The sequence below is a fragment of the Podarcis filfolensis genome (assembly GCF_964270895.1).
Source record: "Podarcis filfolensis genome assembly, chromosome: 15".
NCBI classification, from domain to species: Eukaryota; Metazoa; Chordata; class Lepidosauria; order Squamata; family Lacertidae; genus Podarcis; species Podarcis filfolensis.
Window position 1 is genome coordinate 24402301 of NC_139618.1, and position 17568 is coordinate 24419868.

General features: G+C 47.6%; 2 protein-coding genes and 1 long non-coding RNA gene across 10 annotated transcripts in view; 1 reads left to right on the forward strand and 2 right to left on the reverse strand.

Moving 5' to 3' along the window:
- Window positions 1–12535, forward strand: part of MCAM (melanoma cell adhesion molecule) — a 56269-nt gene extending 43734 nt beyond the window's left edge. For 7 of the 8 annotated variants that reach the window (XM_083588582.1, XM_083588578.1, XM_083588581.1 and 4 more), the window contains 3 exons: window positions 8615–8756; window positions 9690–9807; window positions 10713–12535. In XM_083588582.1, coding sequence (XP_083444708.1) covers window positions 8615–8756; window positions 9690–9807; window positions 10713–10742 — 290 coding nt within the window. In that variant the 3' untranslated portion in view covers window positions 10743–12535. The remainder of the gene's footprint in view (window positions 1–8614; window positions 8757–9689; window positions 9808–10712) is intronic. The other variant, XM_083588585.1, reaches the window with a different exon arrangement.
- On the reverse strand, window positions 1106–4419 carry LOC310750838. The gene is made up of 2 exons (XR_014542327.1): window positions 4360–4419; window positions 1106–2704 (listed from the first exon to the last, which is right to left on the reverse strand). It is a non-coding gene; the product is annotated as an uncharacterized lncRNA (long non-coding RNA).
- Window positions 12536–13369: 834 nt separating the features above from the next.
- The window catches only part of CBL (Cbl proto-oncogene), a 49253-nt gene continuing 45054 nt past the window's right edge, over window positions 13370–17568 (reverse strand). The window contains exon 16 of the mRNA XM_083588445.1: window positions 13370–17541. Within this exon, the coding sequence (XP_083444571.1) occupies window positions 17258–17541 (284 nt within the window). The 3' untranslated portion in view covers window positions 13370–17257. The remainder of the gene's footprint in view (window positions 17542–17568) is intronic.

Below are 17568 nucleotides of genomic sequence, written 5' to 3' on the forward strand. Positions count from 1 at the left end.
TCCCTTTAACAGCATACCCCAGCGTTTGGAGGGGCAGACAGGGACTACAACCTCCCCTCCATCCAAAACAAGGGATTGTCCCAATGCCCAACCAGTTGTGACGAATTGCTGTGAGGTAGGCAAAACCACCGGGTAAGAGCCAATTATCCCAGTGGGCAAATTCCTACCCGGCCCCATAAAGAATGGCGATCACCATAGTCACAGCAAAGTCATTGCCTATCAGCGTAAACCGTGGGTGAGTGGGATGGGGAAACCCGGCGCAGGAACAAACAGGCTGTGTCCCAAGTGTGGGCTGCTTAAATGGGCAGGGGGCGGATCTGAGGGAAGCCCACCGCCGGCTGCAGTGGCTCCGCCCCCTGGCACAGCCCACGTCCCAGCCTGCATTCCCATTGGCCAATACAGGGTGCAGGCTAGGATCCGGCTCCTGGTAGGCGGCAGGGGGTTATGCTCTCACCGCCTATCAGGAAGGGCGCTGCCGTTTGAATTCTACAGTCGGGGCCCCAAGCTTCTGCACCAAGAGAGGTGACTTTCTGAAACCCACCAAAGATGAGCCTGGTTGGGCAATTTGCTTGAGAACCCCATGTAGCGCCGCCACCATCTCATTTGTTCTATCCTAGAAGAAAGGTGGGATCTGTTTTGAGTAAGTAAAATACATCAAATGTGAGAGGAGAGGAAGAGGGGTGCCTATCTGCTCGGCTCCCTTTGCCCTTGCAGAAGGTTATTCTGGATGTCAGGAGAGGGGTGATAATATTTGGTCACCACCCCCTGAAGGCCTGAGGGATGCTGTACCGGATGCCAACCTTTGCACCTTAGGGCCCTGAACTCCTTAAAAAGATTATTATTGTTTTATTAATTTATGAACTGCCTTTCACATAAGCCCGAAATGACTTGCAGTCATAAAAACAACTAAAATAGGTTTTTTAAAAAACACAAAATCCCAGTAAAGATCAGTTTTAAATAATGAAAATAACCACCCATCCAGTTGGAAAAACATATCGAAACGAAAAAATATTCCATCATTTCTGGAAATTGCAAATAGTAGCAGTCTGTCATAACACTCATCCATTGTCTTTATCTCTAGCAAAATCTTTTAAAGAGGTCTACTTTTTCTTTTCTTAAGCAAGTAAGTCTTAAAATTTGTATCCTCTCCTAATCTTGGAGAGAAGAGAATTTGGGGAGGGGGTTTGGTCTTCCTGCCTGCCGTTCTGTTTCTTGGGGCTTTGAGAGGTGTGTGGCAGCGGGAGGTGAATCTGGTTAACCACTTTGGGAAAGGGATGCTGTAGATTGTGAATGTTCGTCTTTTTGTTAAATAGAACCACCATGTAAACAGGTACTAAAACTTACTTTTTGTCATTTTAGTACATACCGTCGTTGTCTATAGTTGAAGAGCAAGAAAATATGTCTAATTTATATATATAGTTTCCATTTCCCCCCCCTTTTTAAATCCAGAACTTCTTCATGCACAGTTTCAATCAATAAGATTAACCGGGGGAAGCTTCTGACTGCGTTATTGAGGGCGGCACCTTTTTAGTTACGTGAAATTTGTTCTAAATTGATGAATCGTCGAAATTCTGCAGACCTAATTTAATGAGTGAGCCTCCAATGGGTCATTTAAGCCATTGTCTCCTTTGGAAGCCAAGAGCTTCTCACAATCCCTTTGTGCTAAATTGTTAACATTACCTACATTCTCCGCCTGCTGCTCTCCAGATGGTTTTTCTACCCCCACCTTGCCAGAAAATGAAACTTCAGAGTTTGGGTACAACCAGACACCCACTCCCCAAACTCCTGCAGCAATGCAGCAAGGTACCGCTGGGAATGACACACAAAAAGGTATCTGTTTATAATTCAGCTAGGGCAGCCTCTCCCATTGGTTGCAGAGTGGCACTTTGAGAATCCTCCCCAACCAATCGGATCAATGCATGCTGTTGCCTGTTAGGCTGGTCTTCTGAGTTCAGATCATGTACAGGTATGTGCTTTAAAAAGCAAGCACAATTTTGTGCCAGGATAAAGAAAAGCTAGAAATGTGCATAGTTCTACCTCCCTCCCTCCCTCCCTCCCTCCCCTGCCCCTCTAACAATCTGATTCATTTCCTGAAATTTCAGTAGGTGTTTGCCACATTCTCTTGCATCACGGGCAACAGGCCTAGGCACCTGCTTTTTTTAATAAAAAAAGGAACAGGACTTGAATTTGATTTCCATGTTCTCTGGCTTTTCTGTGCTTCCAGGAAATAGCAGGTGACACTCAGTCCAGATAGCAGCATGTTTAGTGCCCCCCATATCCAGTGAATTGTGTTTTTTGGGTTAACTATTTCTGAAGGCAGGAAGGGAGAGAGCACTTTGTGACAAAGTCCGGGAGCCTCTCCCCATCCTCCCTCCAGCATCTTCTATGACACCTTTTCTGCGATGTCTCTGAAAGCTCTTAATACCCAATCCCTCCAGCAGCTGCTTGGGTGCCTTTTCGCTTTGAGGTGGTCCTTGCTAGTCCGGTTCAGAAAGGCCTTCTCTTTCTCTGTCTTCCTCCCAATGGCGGCAGTAGTTCTTCTGAAGTGGTCTCGGTGGGCAAGCAGAAACCGGTCAGCAATTCTATCATGGTGGCGTAATTTTCTTTACAAAACCCATACCTCAAACATACCAGAATTAAGGCCTGTGTGGAAATTGCCTTCATGGCGCTCTGCCCATGCTCAGAGGCCCATCTTTATTTCAGCCTGCAGGGCTGAGCCCTGGAGGAAGCCTGCGAAATACTGAGAGCTGTTTTCTGGATACTAGAAAGGCTATTATATATTGTAAGTGGGAGGGGTCGGTGTGGGTGTTTGTGTGTGTCCTGTTTGCTGTTCTCGTCTTCAGACTTGGAGAGCCCAGCCTGCTCTTTTGTTTAAAAGCAGGAGGCAAGGTGTGTGGCTGTTGTATCTGGCTTACCACTGCAGTAGATGAGGTATGTTTGGCATGGCCCTGAAAGACTTGCTGTTCTTGTCTGTTGGATTCCTGTATTTTGTATCATTTTAAATGCATTTTAGTCTTAAGTGTTTGTCTCAAGTGCTTACGAGTTGTTGATCTGCTAAAATCTCACAATTCCTAGACTGAAAATTTCATTAACCAAGTTTCGGCGCTGTTTAATTGATTTTTCCAAATATGCTGAGGAATGGCTTTTAATTGCCATATTAAAACATCTTAATTGAGATGCTGCCACCAGCCTCTTGGGTTTATTAACCTTCCATTCCAATGCCTGCGTTTAGGTTCATACCGAAAGCAGAGCCTTGGCTAGGAAGATTTGTATACCTCTGCACATAGACTTTTTCATGCCTGCCATAGCAGGCAGGCAATCCATTATCCTCCTGGTGAGAAGCCCATCAATGATCGCCAAGTGACAGGAGTCCCACAATCCTTTGCGCTGGACATTAACACTGCCTCCCTTCCCCTTACGCTGCTCTCCAGAGGACTTTCTCGCCCCCACCATGCCAGGGAATGAAACCTCAGGGTTTGGGTACAACCAGACAGCAGAAGGTATGTCGGGAAGTCACCTGCTGAAAGGTATATTTTTCTTCTGCTGCTGAAGCAGCTTCTCCCATTGGTGTGGGGCAACCCCTAGGGGCGGTCCCCATCCACCAATTGGACAGACGCATGCTCTTGCTGCCTGTTAGCATTTATGCAGACCGGCCAAACCCAAAGGCAAACGGTCAGAGCTATGTGAGCTCTTTGAAATGTGAGCAACAAAAAGTGGGATGTGGTTTTTTGCAGGGAGAAGAAAATGCCCTGTGAATGTGCATGATAATTCCTTTTGAGGCTGCATTCCTGGCCATCCCATTCAGCTCCTGAGGTTCTAGCAGGCCTTGGTCAGTTGCTGACACAGAATGTCCACAGTCTTGAGGGCTAAGAACCTGCTTTTCGGTAGAAACAGGAGCTGAATCTGATTTCCATTTTCTGTGCTTCCAGGATATTGAAGGCAACACCTTGTCCTGATAGGAGCATATCTAGTGAATTATTTTGTGGGGTAGCCTTTCTGTAGGCCAGGGAGAGAGAGAACACGTTTTGACAAAGTCCAGGCGCCTCTCCCCATCCTCTCTCCAGCATCTTCTCTGATACTGCACTGTTTCCCTGATGTCCCTGAAAGCTCTTGCTGCTTGGATTCCCTTTGAGAAGATCCTTGCTAGTCCTGTTCAGAAAGGTCTTCTCTCTCTCTCTTCCTCCCAATGGCAGCAGCAGTTCTTCTTCTGAATTGGTCTCTGTGGGCAAGCAGAAACAGGCAGCAATGCAATGATGGTAGGGTAATTTTCTTTACAAAATACAGAGAATACCAGAATTAAGGTCTGTGTGGCAATTCATGATGCTCTGCCCACGCTCAGAGGCCTATCTTTATTTCAACCTGCAGGGCTCAGCCCTGGTTCAAGCTAAGCTTTGGGAGGAAGCCAGATAAATATTGAGAGCTGTTTTCTGGATATGAGAAAGGTGATTACAGTGGTACCTCAGGTTACATATGCTTCAGGTTACATACGCTTCAGGTTACAGACTCCGCTAACCCAGAAATAGTGCTTCAGGTTAAGAACTTTGCTTCAGGATGAGAACAGAAATCGTGCTCCAGAGGTGCGGCTGCAGCAGGAGGCCCCATTAGCTAAAGTGGTGCTTCAGGTTAAGAACAGTTTCAGGTTAAGAACGGACCTCCAGAATGAATTAAGTACTTAACCTGAGGTACTACTGTATATAGTGAGACTAGGGGGTGGTATATGTACATATGCGTTCTGCTTGCTGTTTTTGTCTTTGGGGCTTGGAGAGCCCAGCCAGTTCCCATGCGCTCCACACATTTCATTTAAAAGCAGGAGGCAAGGTGTGTCTGGCTTACCACTCTGGGAATGGATTGCCATAGATGAGGTATGTTTGGGATTACCCGCAAAACTGTTGTCGTTTATGTCTGTCAGACTACCATACTTCAAAACAGTTTAAATGCATTTTTGGCCTTTAGTATTTGTCTCCAGCAGTGGCGTAGCGTGGGTTGTCAGCACCCGGGGTAAGGCAAGTAATTTGCGCCCCCTAACCCGTGGATTTGCGCCCCCTAACCCTAACCCCCAGATGTTGCGCCTGGTGCGACCGGCCCCCCCTGCACCCCCCACGCTACGCCACTGGTCTCTAGTGCTTATGAATTGCTGATTTGTTAAAAACTCACAATTCCTAGACTGAAAGCTTCATTAGCTTCAGTGCTATTTAATTGATTTTTCAACTGAGCTGAGGAATTGTTTTTCAATGAGAATGGCGTTTAATTGCTGTATTGGTAAAACGTCGCTGGCGTAATTGAGATGCTGCCACCAGCCTCTTGGGTTTATTAACCCTCCATTCCAACATCCTGCAAGAGGTTCATACTAAAAGCAGAGCCTTGGCTAGGAACGTTTGTGTGCTATTGCCTATAGACTCTTTCACGCCTGCCGTAGGGGGTAGGACAATAAATTGTCCTCTGGGTGAGAAGCCCAACATGATCCAGCAAATGACAGGAGTCCCACAGTCGTCTGCGCTGGACATTAACACTGCCTCCCTTCCCCTTACGCTGCTCTCCAGAGGATTTTCTCACCCCCACCATGCCAGGGAATGAAACCTCATGGTTTGGGTACAACCAGACTGCAGAAGGTATGTCGTGAAGTCACCTGCTGAAAGGTATCTTTTTTTCCTTCTGCTGAGGCAGCTTCTCCCATTGGTGTGGGGCAACCCCTAGGGGCGGTCCCCATCCACCAATTGGACAGACGCATGCTCTCGCTGCCTGTTAGCATTTATGCAGACTGGTCAAACTCACAGGGAAACGTCAGAGCTACATGAACACTTTGAAAAGCAGCAACAAAAAGTGGAATGTGGTTTTTTTGCAGGAAGAGGAACGTTGGTCTGTGAATGTGCTTGATTCTGCTCCTCCACCCCCACCCCCAGCAATCTCATTCAGCTCCTGAGGTTTCAGCAACCAGATGCTCTCTCGCAAAATGCCTACAGTCTTGAAGGGCTAGGGAGCTGCTTTTCTAAAGCAACAGGAGCCGAATTGGATTTCTGTGCCCTGCAGCTTTTCTGCGCTTCCAGGAAATCTCAGATGATGCCCAGCCCTGCGTGTAGCACATCATTCCAATCCTGCCCCCCCCCAATGTCATACATTATGGGGTAGCTCTGTTGGGAGATGGGGCTGGTTGGAAAAATCAGCTTTGCTACAGCAACTAGGAGCCGCCCCTCACCCTCCAGCACCTTCCGTGATATTGTGCTATTTCTTAGTCTGCATCTGAAAGTTGTTTCCACTACCACCCGTTCAGGTTGCTTTTGCATTTAAGCAGGCCTATGTTGGGCCCCTGAGAAAAGCCCCCTCTCCGTGTCTCTCTTTCTCTCAAAAACAGTTGCAGTTCTTCCACAGCAGCCTGTGGGCAGCAAAGGAAATATTAGGGGAGGACACTGGGAGCAGTTTAGCTGGGCAGCTGTGCTTAAATTTCTCTCTCTCTCTCTATCTCTCCCCTCCAAAATGAGATAAGCCAGAACTCAGGCTGGTGTGGAAGTTGCTTGCATAGCCCTCTGCACGTGCTCAGAGCCAAACTTTTCCTTCCGATTTGCAGGGCTCGACCTCTACTGAAACTGAACTTGGAGAGCATGTCAGGGGATGCTTTGGGGATTCAAGAAGGGGGTGTGCTGTGGGGCAGGGCGTGGTGGCAGTGATGGTTTCTGGCTGATGTTCTCTTCTTGGGGAATCCAGCCCTGTCCTGCTTTGGCAGGGGTTGGGGTGGGTTGTAGCTGACTGGTCACTACAGAAGTGGGATGCTGTAGAGGGGAAATGTTTGGCATAAACTTGCAAAACTGATGTTTGTGTCCTTTATCAAATGGACCTCCCATGGATCCAGGTACTATATCTCATTTTTATTTCTTTTAGACTATACTCTTGCTCTATATAGTGAAATAAAATGTGTGTGATTTAATATGTAAATAAGTATATAAATTTTCTTTTGACGTTGCTCAATGTGCGAATTCATTGCCTATTGTGGTGGAGAGTGTTGATACAGATTTTAGATGTTTTAGCGGTTTTTGTTTCTACTGATTGCCCATTGTTATGTTTTCTGATGTTGTAATCTACCCTGTAATCTAAGGTGGGGTGTGTGTTTGAGTAAGTCAATACAATAACTTTAGTCAATAGATCAGTTTGGTGATTCCTAGATTTAAAACTTCATTGATCAGCTTGTCGTACTGTTAACTTTTGGGGGGACGGGGCGGGGAAGGAATCTGCTTACTGGGGAACTGAATACCTCTTTTTTTTTTTTTTGTTCACTGAAAATGGGTCTTGGCACAGAACATTTGTATGGACTCATTTTAACACCTGCCGCTCCAGGCAGGGGGAGATGGGTAGGGGGCATGTGAGCCATCCTCTCCTTCGGAAGCCAAGAGCTTCCCAGCATCCTTAGCACTAAATGTTAACATTTGCCTGCATTCTCCACCCGCCGCTGCCCAGATGACTTTTCCAACACCACCTTGCCAAGGAACGAAACTTCCGAGTTTGGGTACAACCAGACATCAATTTCCCAAACTCCTGGAAGGGCTGAGGAAGGTATCCTTTCTACTTCCGCTCTAGCCGCCTCTCCCATTGGTTAGGGGGGCCTCATCCTGAGGGGCTTCCTCAGCCAATCGGACCAACGCTTGCTCTTGCCGCCTGTTAGCATTTTGCTGGCTGGTCTTCTTGACTCCAGACTCAGTGACAGTAGCCAGGGCTGTGCGCGCTTTGAAAAACACAACCAAAAATTAAAAGTTTTGTGCTACCGGCGGGGGCGGGGGAAGAGAAGCTGCGTCAACGTGCATGATAGTCTTATTTGTTTCTTTCTTTGCTAGTCTTCAGGAGCTGTAAGTCAGCTGCCCTCCTGCCCCTCTGGGAATCTAAGTCAGTTCCTGAGGTTGGAGCAGGTGTTGGCTAAACTCCATTGCCATTGCCAAGAGGACTAGGAACCTGCTTTTTTTCCTTTAAAAAAAGAAACGAGCTGAATTTGAGTTCCATGTTGTGCTGTTCCTCTGTGTTCCAGAAACAGCAACATATGGAGTCTTGCCATGAAGCATTATGGTGCATAGCTTTGCAAGGAAGGAGGGGCAGTCTTGCCATAAGATCCAGGAGCCTTCCACTCCCTCCATCTTCTTCTGAGATGTATTGGAGACTTCCCCAATTTGGTGCCCTTCAACTGTTTTGGACTCCCAACGGATTCCCAGCAGCCAGCCTGACCAGCGATCAGGGACGATGGGAATTGTAGTCCCAAAACATCTGCTGTCAGAACCCTCCAGCAACTGCTTGGGTGGCCTTTGCATTTGAACAGGTCTTTGCTTTAGATCTGCCCAGACATGCCTTTTCTCTCTCTTCCTCCCAATGGCAGTTCTTCCAAAGCCGTGAGCGGAAATAGCAGCAGTGCCGCAATGCCTTCACAGAACAGTGAAGTGATGCCTGCAGGAATTGTGCCTTCGTGGCCCTCTGCCCATGCTCAGAGAGGCCCCTCTCTATTTCACCCTGCAAGGGCTCGGTCCTGGTTCAAGCTACACTTTGGGAGGAAGCCAGGGAAATACGGAGAGCTGCTTTGTGGCTGCAAGAAGGGTGATTCTGTTTGGATTTTCTTTCCTCCTCCACCCCCCTCCCCGAGCAGAGCAGACAGTACAGGAGAGCAAAGGTGTGATCATTGTGGCCGTCGTCATCTGCATCCTGGCGATTGCTGTCCTGGGCGCCATCCTTTACTTCCTGCACAAGAAAGGGAAGCTCACCTGTGGCCGCTCAGGCAAACAAGAGATGTAAGCACACACACCTTTCCTTGCAGCCTTTTGGGTGCCTCCCTCCTTCCCTCTCATCCATCTACCAGAGACCACGCTTCTTCCCTTCCTGCCCCCTCCCAGTCTCCTTGCACCAAGCAGCGCGCTTCTTCTGATCCCATGGGAGGGAGGATGTGGGGTGGACCTTGAACTGCTTTTGCCCACTAGGCCCTTTTCAACGTCATTTCCCACTCAGCAGCCTTAGGGGGAGCAGCTCCTCTGACACACAAAGCTTGATCGGTGATGGCTGCAGGCAGAAGACATTTGCCCTTGGCCATGAGATTACGCCTTTCTGACTTCTGTCCCACCCAAATCACTGGTCAAATAGTGCTTTGCAAGCTTTAGAAAGGTAAAGGGACCCCTGATCATTAGGTCCAGTCATGGCCGACTCAGGTTGTGGCGCTCATCTTGCTTTATTGGCCGAGGGAGCCAGCATACAGCTTCAGAGTCATGTGGCCAGCATGACTAAGCCGCTTCTGGCGAACCAGAGCAGCACACGGAAACGCCGTTTACCTTCCCGCAGGAGCGGTACCTATTTATCTACTTGCACTTTGACACGCTTTTGAACTGCTAGGTTGGCAGGAGCAGGGACTGAGCAACGGGAGTTCACCCTGTCATGGGGATTCGAACCGCCGACCTTCTGATCGGCAAGTCCTAGGCTCTGTGGTTTAACCCACAGCGCCACCCGCGTCCCTTGCAAGCTTTCTAAGCGCCTCCAAAGCTGGCCAGAGACTCCAGCAGGGACAAGATGGGGTTCCCTTCCACTCCCTTGAAGCACTTGCCTAGCTCAAGCCTCTGCTGGACCCAGAGGAGCTGAATGATAAGCCCCCCCGGGAACTGCTGTTCTGTCCCAGCCTGCAGCCCACCCACTCTGCAGGGATGCGTCTCAACACTGTTACCCTCCCTCCTCCCTAGCACAAAGCCCGAAGCGCATAAAGACGAGATTGTAGTTGAAGTTAAGTCAGATAAACTTCCTGAAGAGGCGGGGCTCCTGCAGGGCGCCAACGGTGAGAAGAGATCGGCAGGTGACCAGGTAGGCCAGTTTGCCATGGCTAGCAGAGGCGATGGTTCAGAGGACCCAGATGTGGTGTATAAAAACATGGTGTATATAAAAACGTTGTTTTGATGCAATGTGTCATCCTTCCCCAAATCCACCTTCTTGGGTTGCACATATGGCTGTCGGCCCGTGTGCTATCCATTCCTTTTAAAGAAAAAAATGATGTTCGGGGGGGAGGTTTGTAACCCCTGGTGTAGATTGGCCCAGCTGCTATGCCCTTCTGCCCCCCACTCCCACTCTTGAATGTGCTGCGGTTACGTTAGGAAGCCCACCACTGCTTCATAAACTGTAATAGTGAACTGAACGGGGGAAGCTTAGCATTTTCCACTGCTGAGACATCCAAGCAGGAAGAGCCTGTCTCTGCGTAAGGGGTACAGCTCTCGCTTTTCCCCCCATGCCTTTTAGCATGGGCCAAAAGTGGGTTTCTTAGTGTCAGCAGATGCCCCTCTGCCCCTCCCCTTAGGTCTCCCTGATCCAGCAACTTCAGCCCCTGCTGCTCCCTGCGTTTGGCAGGTGCCCCTCCTGCCAGCTTCCCATCAAGCAGCTTTTCGTGCTCCATGTGGACAGTGTGCATGCAGCCCCCATTCTCTCTTCCCCTCAGCTTTTCTCTAGCAACCACCTATGGGAGGGCTTTTCCTGCCTCTCTCCTGCAGTCTAGCCAGAGGAGCTTCTCTATTCCAATACAGAAAAATGGTCCTGCATGTGCTTTTTTTTTCTTTTTACTGTGCCTCCAAGCCAGTCACGCAATCTCATTCAAAACGGCTGCCATCATCTTACCTCGGCTATCTCACACTGCGGGACAACAGAAGTGGGTGTGCTTGTATTTTACTGGGCCATAATCGCAATGTAACTCTGTTTTTTTCTTTTGCTGCTTTAAAAAGGGAGAGAAATACATCGATTTGAGGAACTGAGAAAGGAGAGACAGCTGCACCCCTTCGAAGATTTCTCCTGTTCCTTCTCGATGCCTCCACCCCTCTTGCTCCCCCGGTCATAGTCTTTCAGAGGCACAGCAGCAGCAAATTAAGGCACAATATGGCTCCACAGCAAATAATACTTTGCAACCTCACCCTCAGGTTTTTGAAGGACAAAGCAGCTGAAGCAAATCAGCAGTTTTCAGACCAAAAAAAAAGGGAGTCTTAGTTTAAAAATTACTCCCTTTAGAGAATCCACGTTAAGGAGGGGTTTTTGAGCGGGGCAGGTAGAGGAACATATAGTCTACCATAATTGTATGGGGCTTCAGTCAGTTTGTAAAAGAAAAAATATAACAGCGAAGCGCTTGCTGAGCTGAATTGGTTGGAGATTTATTTTTTTTAATTGAGACTTTGTAAATTGGAGAAGAAAACTTAAAAATCTTACCTTATAGACAGGATTGGAGAATGGCGAGTGTGTGATGGGTTTGGCTCCGTCTGGCATGTAGAATACTTGTGGAAAGCCAGAGTTGCCTCAGCTGTTCCTTGAACTGTTGCTGTTCTTCGCAGCAAGGTGCTGAAGGAATCAGCTGCGCTTCAGAAGCCCTAGCCCTCAAAACGGCAGAGGGTGGGGTGGGAATGGAGGTAAGAAGTCTTAAGGACACTCACTAGGGACTCAGTTTCATTGAAGTCAGTGCTGCTTACTTCCAATATAACATAAAGGATAACTGTACAGAGAGGAGGCTCTCTCTGCACTTCAGATGTTATGACAGGAATAAAGTCTCTCTTTTGTACAAACACTGTATAGTCACACTTGTTTTTACCCGAGAACGTAGGTTATTGTCCCTTCTGCTCCCCCCCCAAAAAAAAACATTTCTGCAGATCTTCTGGGTTACCTTGCTGCAGGTGACACACTTGCCAGTCTTTGGAAGTCCTGCCTCTCCTTAGGCCACAGGAGCAGAAACAAGGCACTAAAATAGGATGTTAAGCACATGAGGTAGTTTTCTACAATTATTTTGGGTTTTATTTCAGTGTAGCACCAAGGAACCTGCTCTGTTAGCACAAGGATTTATGCTTCCTCCCTGGTGGTTCCCCCCCCCCAAAATCTTTTTTCTCAACCCTCCAGAGCAGGGGGCAGATGAGGGGGTGAGGAAGAGAGAAGTGTAAATTCTTGTGCTAACAGATCGAGAGCATTGGAATTCATCTTGAATTGCTCTGTTCTGATAGCAGCAGCAGCAGGTGACACACAGAGAATGTGAAGGAAGCTGGTGCCTGTACCAAAATGAGATTGTCATGCAGCCTTCAAAGCAGGTGCTGATGACAACTCTCTTCGTCCTTAAACATGCCAGGAAGTATTACAGGATGCCGTACTTCACCATGCTGGGCCAGTGCCTAAGAAAAGCTTTCTGCTTCTCTGTCCACACCCCAGAATTCTAAATGGACACCAGACAGAAATACTGTAGCTAGCTGCTTCCATACAAAATTACTTCCTGCAGAGTTCGGTTTTCCATTCCCTTCAAAGCGAAGTGAACAGCTTTCAACACAAACTGGGGAAAACAGTTAAGGTTTTGCTTTAGACACTCTTTGTTCTCCGAGTGGTTAAAAAGTGCAAACTCATCAACCAAAAACAGGGGGAGGAAGGGGGTGTTGCGCTTTCCGTGTAAGCTATAAAATTAGCAAACAAACAAAAAATGCTTTTGTTATATATTTTTGTTGATGTGTGTAAATTTAAGAGTGTCTGAGTTGCAGGGTTTATATATATATGTATATGAAAAATAAAAAGCTAAAGTCTTCAAGCACTGGCTCTTTCCTAATGAATGGAATGCATGGCAAGGAGAAAATATCAGTCACTGTAAAGCACTTGAAAGTTTAAAAAACCTGTTTCACACAGCATGGATTAGCAGGTAACATGACGTATTGTGTCTAAAAATTCTTGCTGAACATTAGTTCATTTTAAACATACATCTTCCCCTCTCCACTTCTATCAATGTAAGCAATGTTTGCCTGGCATTTCTGTATAGGTGGGTGGGAGCTCTGTCACAATCGTAAGTGAAACCAGGTTCTGTGGGCAAGGGAAGGAATTGTAATCCTCCTCTCAGGCTGGTGGGGGCAAGAATTCAGATAGGAAAAAATGCAGAAGGCATTAGGCCCTGCCCACAAACACTGTCCCAATGAAAGCCTTATCTTTAATTGACTTAAGGATGCCAGCTTACAGAAAAGGCAAAGGTCACTAGAATGCTGGAGTTTAGTCCTCATTTCTGCAGTACTTCATATGCTGTTAAACTTGCAAGGGGGTAGACTAGATTACTCTCAGGGTCCCTTCCAACTCTACAATTCTATGATTCCCAACAGGATGGGAGTTATCGTCCAACATCATCTGGGGAGATCACAGGTTTCCAAACCACATGATAATATTTTTTTTGAGCACTTAAAATACACCAAATCATACAACCCACATCTAGAAGCAGAGCTCTGACTTGGATGGAAGGTGAGTAGAGATCCTAAGTGAAGAGCATCAGTTCCAGGGAGACAGCCACAGTACACTTTTGTGAAGTTTGAGTACACATAAAACTTACTGGGATAAGAGGCCCAATTTCACTGAAGTTGCAAATGACACAACAGAAGCAATATGCTACAACAAAGAAATTTATTTAAAAATAAAACTTTGTTTTTTTATTTTACTGACACACATGAAATACCCTAAATCCTCCACAAGCTCTTTCGTGGGCAGCTTACAAGAATGAAAAATAAAAAATAAATAACATTAGTATAACCTCTAAAAACATTAACAATGCATTTTGCAGAACAAAATGAGGACTTTAGACCAAATGAACCTTAAAGCTCAGCTACTCTGTAAGAATATTTACCTTCTGTTCTTATTCTTTACAGGTCTGAAAGGATTAAATACTGCTAATATATTTTTTATATTAATGACATTATTATAACTTTTAAAATAGTCAGTGAAAATCTGAATTCATTTATTTTTTAACACTGATATTAAAATTGGTTCTCAACCTTCAGGAGAAATAAAGCTACTAATAACCTCTCTCTCCCACTCAAAGGTAATTTATCCATTAAGCATTTCAGCTTTCCTAGCCCCCCCACCCCCCGCCTTGCAGTTTTAGTCACGAGAGCAGCGGTTGTACAGCAGTGAGCTAACAGAGCCACCGATGGCAAGTCGCACTGCTCCAAAATTGGCTACTCGAAGTGACATTCGTAAAGCCGCACACCCATACCCCAAATGCATATGCAGCTCTAAGATGGGGGAGGCAGCATTTGCAAAACGGACGCTGCAAATTGAACAGGCACTGGACATTTAATACTTCAGGGCAAAATCCACAGGAAACTCCTTGCAAAACTATGTGGGAGAATTGACTGGAGCCTCAACAGACGATCCCAGAAGATTGCACTCCATCCCCGCACACAGAGAGGTTCGGAAGTTGACAGGAAACTTGGCACGTGTGCCTGGAGGTGCAGCTGTATTTTGCTTCCAGTCTTAAGCCTCATTTGTTTTTTAAAAGAAAGAGGATGGGGACGGGGGGCGACAAACTGGGATATTTTGGGTGACCCACACTGGTTGTGTCAAAATCCTGCGTCGGAGTTGCGCTAGTACTGCCTTCAATCCAAGCTTAGGGCAGCCAGCAATACGAACAACTCCCCAACACTAAGGACTAAGGTAGAGAAAACCTGCTCAGGCTGAACAACACACACACACAAAAACAAACACACCACTATGTTAGCTTTGGGGCGACAGCTTTCTCCTTTCAAGGAGCAGCTCCATGGATTTCCCTGGTCAAGTTTTAAATCTGTCTCTTCTTCAGATGCAAGATTGGAGATAGAGCATTTCCCCCATCAAAAGGCACTATACATTTGGCTTTAAGTAAAATAAGTCAACCTTTTTTTCTTTTTTTTTTAAAGATTAAGAGACACGGGGGGGGGGAGGACATAATAAGGTAAAAATTTTAAAAGCAGCAGGGAACACACCCCGGGAGGCGTTTTTCGCTCTGCCTCCCTTGTGCTTGCAAACAAAGACATTCATGTGGTTCGAGGAGAAAGAGCCACTTTAAAAGTTCTCATGTAAATGTAAGACACAAGAAGTGGACAAAAAGGAGACATGCAGTAAAGTCCGGTCAGCTATAGTACGTGGAGTGTTCCTGTCAGGCAGAAGGCGTCCCGAAACGAGGATGGCCCTGCTCAGGGCGTGGAGAGCATCTGCAGAGGCCCATCTGCAAAGGCAAGTTGGTGCTGCTGCTTTGCACAAAAGTGGAGATTAAGGCTGACCGCAACCGAGTTTCCAGTGCTATGCCAACAGCTTCTCTGGCGGACTAGGAAATCAGCTTTGCAAAGAGCTAGTCCTCACCAAACTAGCCTCCAAAACTGATGTGGAGTTCGTGGCCCGGATGTGGGAAGAAATATCCAAGAGGAGCGTCCAGTGGTTGCTCCAACATTTCACACTCTGAAATTGCACAGCCCCCTTGGTTCCTAAACTGCCTGGCCACAACTCTCTACTCTGCAGTTGTTGCAAAGGCCCTCTGCTCACCTGCTCCTAAATGCTATCAAGTTATTCAAAATGCACTCTAGCCAAGACCTCCTAGGTAATAATCTTCACAGTGTTTCACATGAAAGCAGCAAGATCAGACCGACATTGCCACTGCCCGTCCCATGTATGGAGGGGGCTTCTGAAGTCTCTGTGAGGTGTTGGCAACTGAAAACTCTTTCTCTGGGCAGTAAGAGAAGGGCCACAGCTGCCAGGTCAACAATTCTGCTTTTGGACCACTGCAGGCAACAGCGAACTCCTGCCAGTCTTCAAATCTTCATAGTGTGTCATTCAAACAGCACTGCTGACAATTAACAAAGTGCCAGCTAGGTGCATTCACGGCACCTGCACAACCAGGTGCCATCTCTGACATCCTCTGCAGTTATTCCCCAGGGATCCAAGTGCTCATGGACAAGCAAGGCTGCCCATTTAGAGAGAAACACAAGATAAGCAGCCTCTTTCTATGCCCCCCCTTCTGGGGGGAAAGTCTTAGTATCCTTATCTGGGGCAGAGGAACCAGGCCTATTTAAACAGGGCAACTGCAGGGAAAACCAAACATGCAACTTGTTTTGAGATATAAATTTTCACATGACTAATGCTGTAATTGGGGAGACTGTAGTGAGGCTTGAGGAAGAGGATGGAAGAGGGAAGGCGTCCTCTAAATTCAGGTTGCCTGCTGTCCATCAGCCAGACGGTGGCCATCAAGGTCCAAATTCATCTTTCTAAACCTCCATTAGCCTGCCCAAACAAGGGCAACATTCAGAAGCCACACTCTTCTTTTCCTCCCCTCCCGTTACGGTTTCTTTTGACTTGTTTGTCAAAAGAACCTGAACTTTAAAAAGAAAAATGCAACAAGCAGAGCAAAGGAGGCGGGGGGGTGGGGAATCACCCCCTTTCACAAAAGCCCTGCAGGGAGTTGTTGCATTTTGACTGCTGAGCTGGTCAAAAATTATTTCCACAGATGCTGGATGCAGCTGCCCACATCAATGCATAAGTAATCCAGCACAGTTAACTCTCATCCACAGGAAGTGAAAGGAAATAATGGATCCATGGCCACGGGACTTGTAGATGCTACGAAGATGACATGCCACGTTGACCAAGCTGCATCTCTGGGTGTGTTAAAGGGCAGCTGCTCCAGTCCTCAACAGCCTCGATTACGTAAAAGCAGGACAGCACAGAATGCTTGGAGCTGGGGGGGCGCACAGCTACATCCAATCATCGCACCAGCCCGAGCGCAGGCAAGAAGTCTTGCATCTCCAATGCCTTAAAATCCAGTGTGCGTCAGGTTAATGCTGGCAACAGGAGAAGCCTGACTCAGACCGAGGAGGAGCCAGAAATGACTGGAGATGTAGAAAGGGAACAAGGAGAACATTTGGGGGAGTTCTGGGGGGAGAGAGGGAGGGTGTTGTAGCAGAAGGAAGCTACCAAAACCACTTCCTTAGTCGAGAATCTGTACCCGGTAGCAGGTGGTCTAAAAAGCCTGAGCCAAAACATACAGCAGCAAAGAGGCCCCGATTCAGTACCCTGAACCACAGGAGGGCACGCCACAAGAAAGGTGGAGACGCCATTCGACAGACTGGCATCCCCTTTTAATTCACAGCACGACACAAGACACCCCGGCAAACGCCCTTCTGCTCCCGCCCTCTTGTCCACCAGCACAGGAACCAAGAGGTCTTTCCAAAGCGACACAACCGCCCCCTCCAACAAGGACGTGCGGGAGGGAGGGGCCAAGAGGGGAGGGACTCCAAAAGACACACAGACTGGAGAGGACACACCTATCTGCTCCGTTTCGTTCCGTTTGCTTGGAAACCTGGAATCGCATGAAACCCTGATGACCGATTACTCTCTGTCGAGGCAAGCCTGCCTTCGCAGGAAGTCTCTCGCGGAGCCCGTTGCCTCCTCTAGGTAGAAGCTGGGCAGGAGACTGCCCAGGCAGGTTGGATGCGCAGGGGTGTCCCAGGCAGGGCCAAGGGGATGTGTGCTATGTGGCTAGGTGAGCGGGGGAGGAGACGGAGACAAACTCCCGCAGAATATTTTTGGCCATGTCGATATTGTTATGGGCAATGACGAGGGCTTTCTGGATGTCCTGATATGAGTAGCCTTGGCTCATGAGGTTCTCGATCTCGCTGGAGAGCTGCGGAGAGGGAGCAGGGGCCGGCCCTGCTCCACCAGCTTGCAGGCAGCTGCCTGCTTTGCGTTCAGAGTTTATCCTCCGGGGCAAGGGCTTCGGAGGCCGCTCTGGGACCTGGGAGCCATCAGACAAACCTGGAAGAGAAAGAAGCATATGATTTG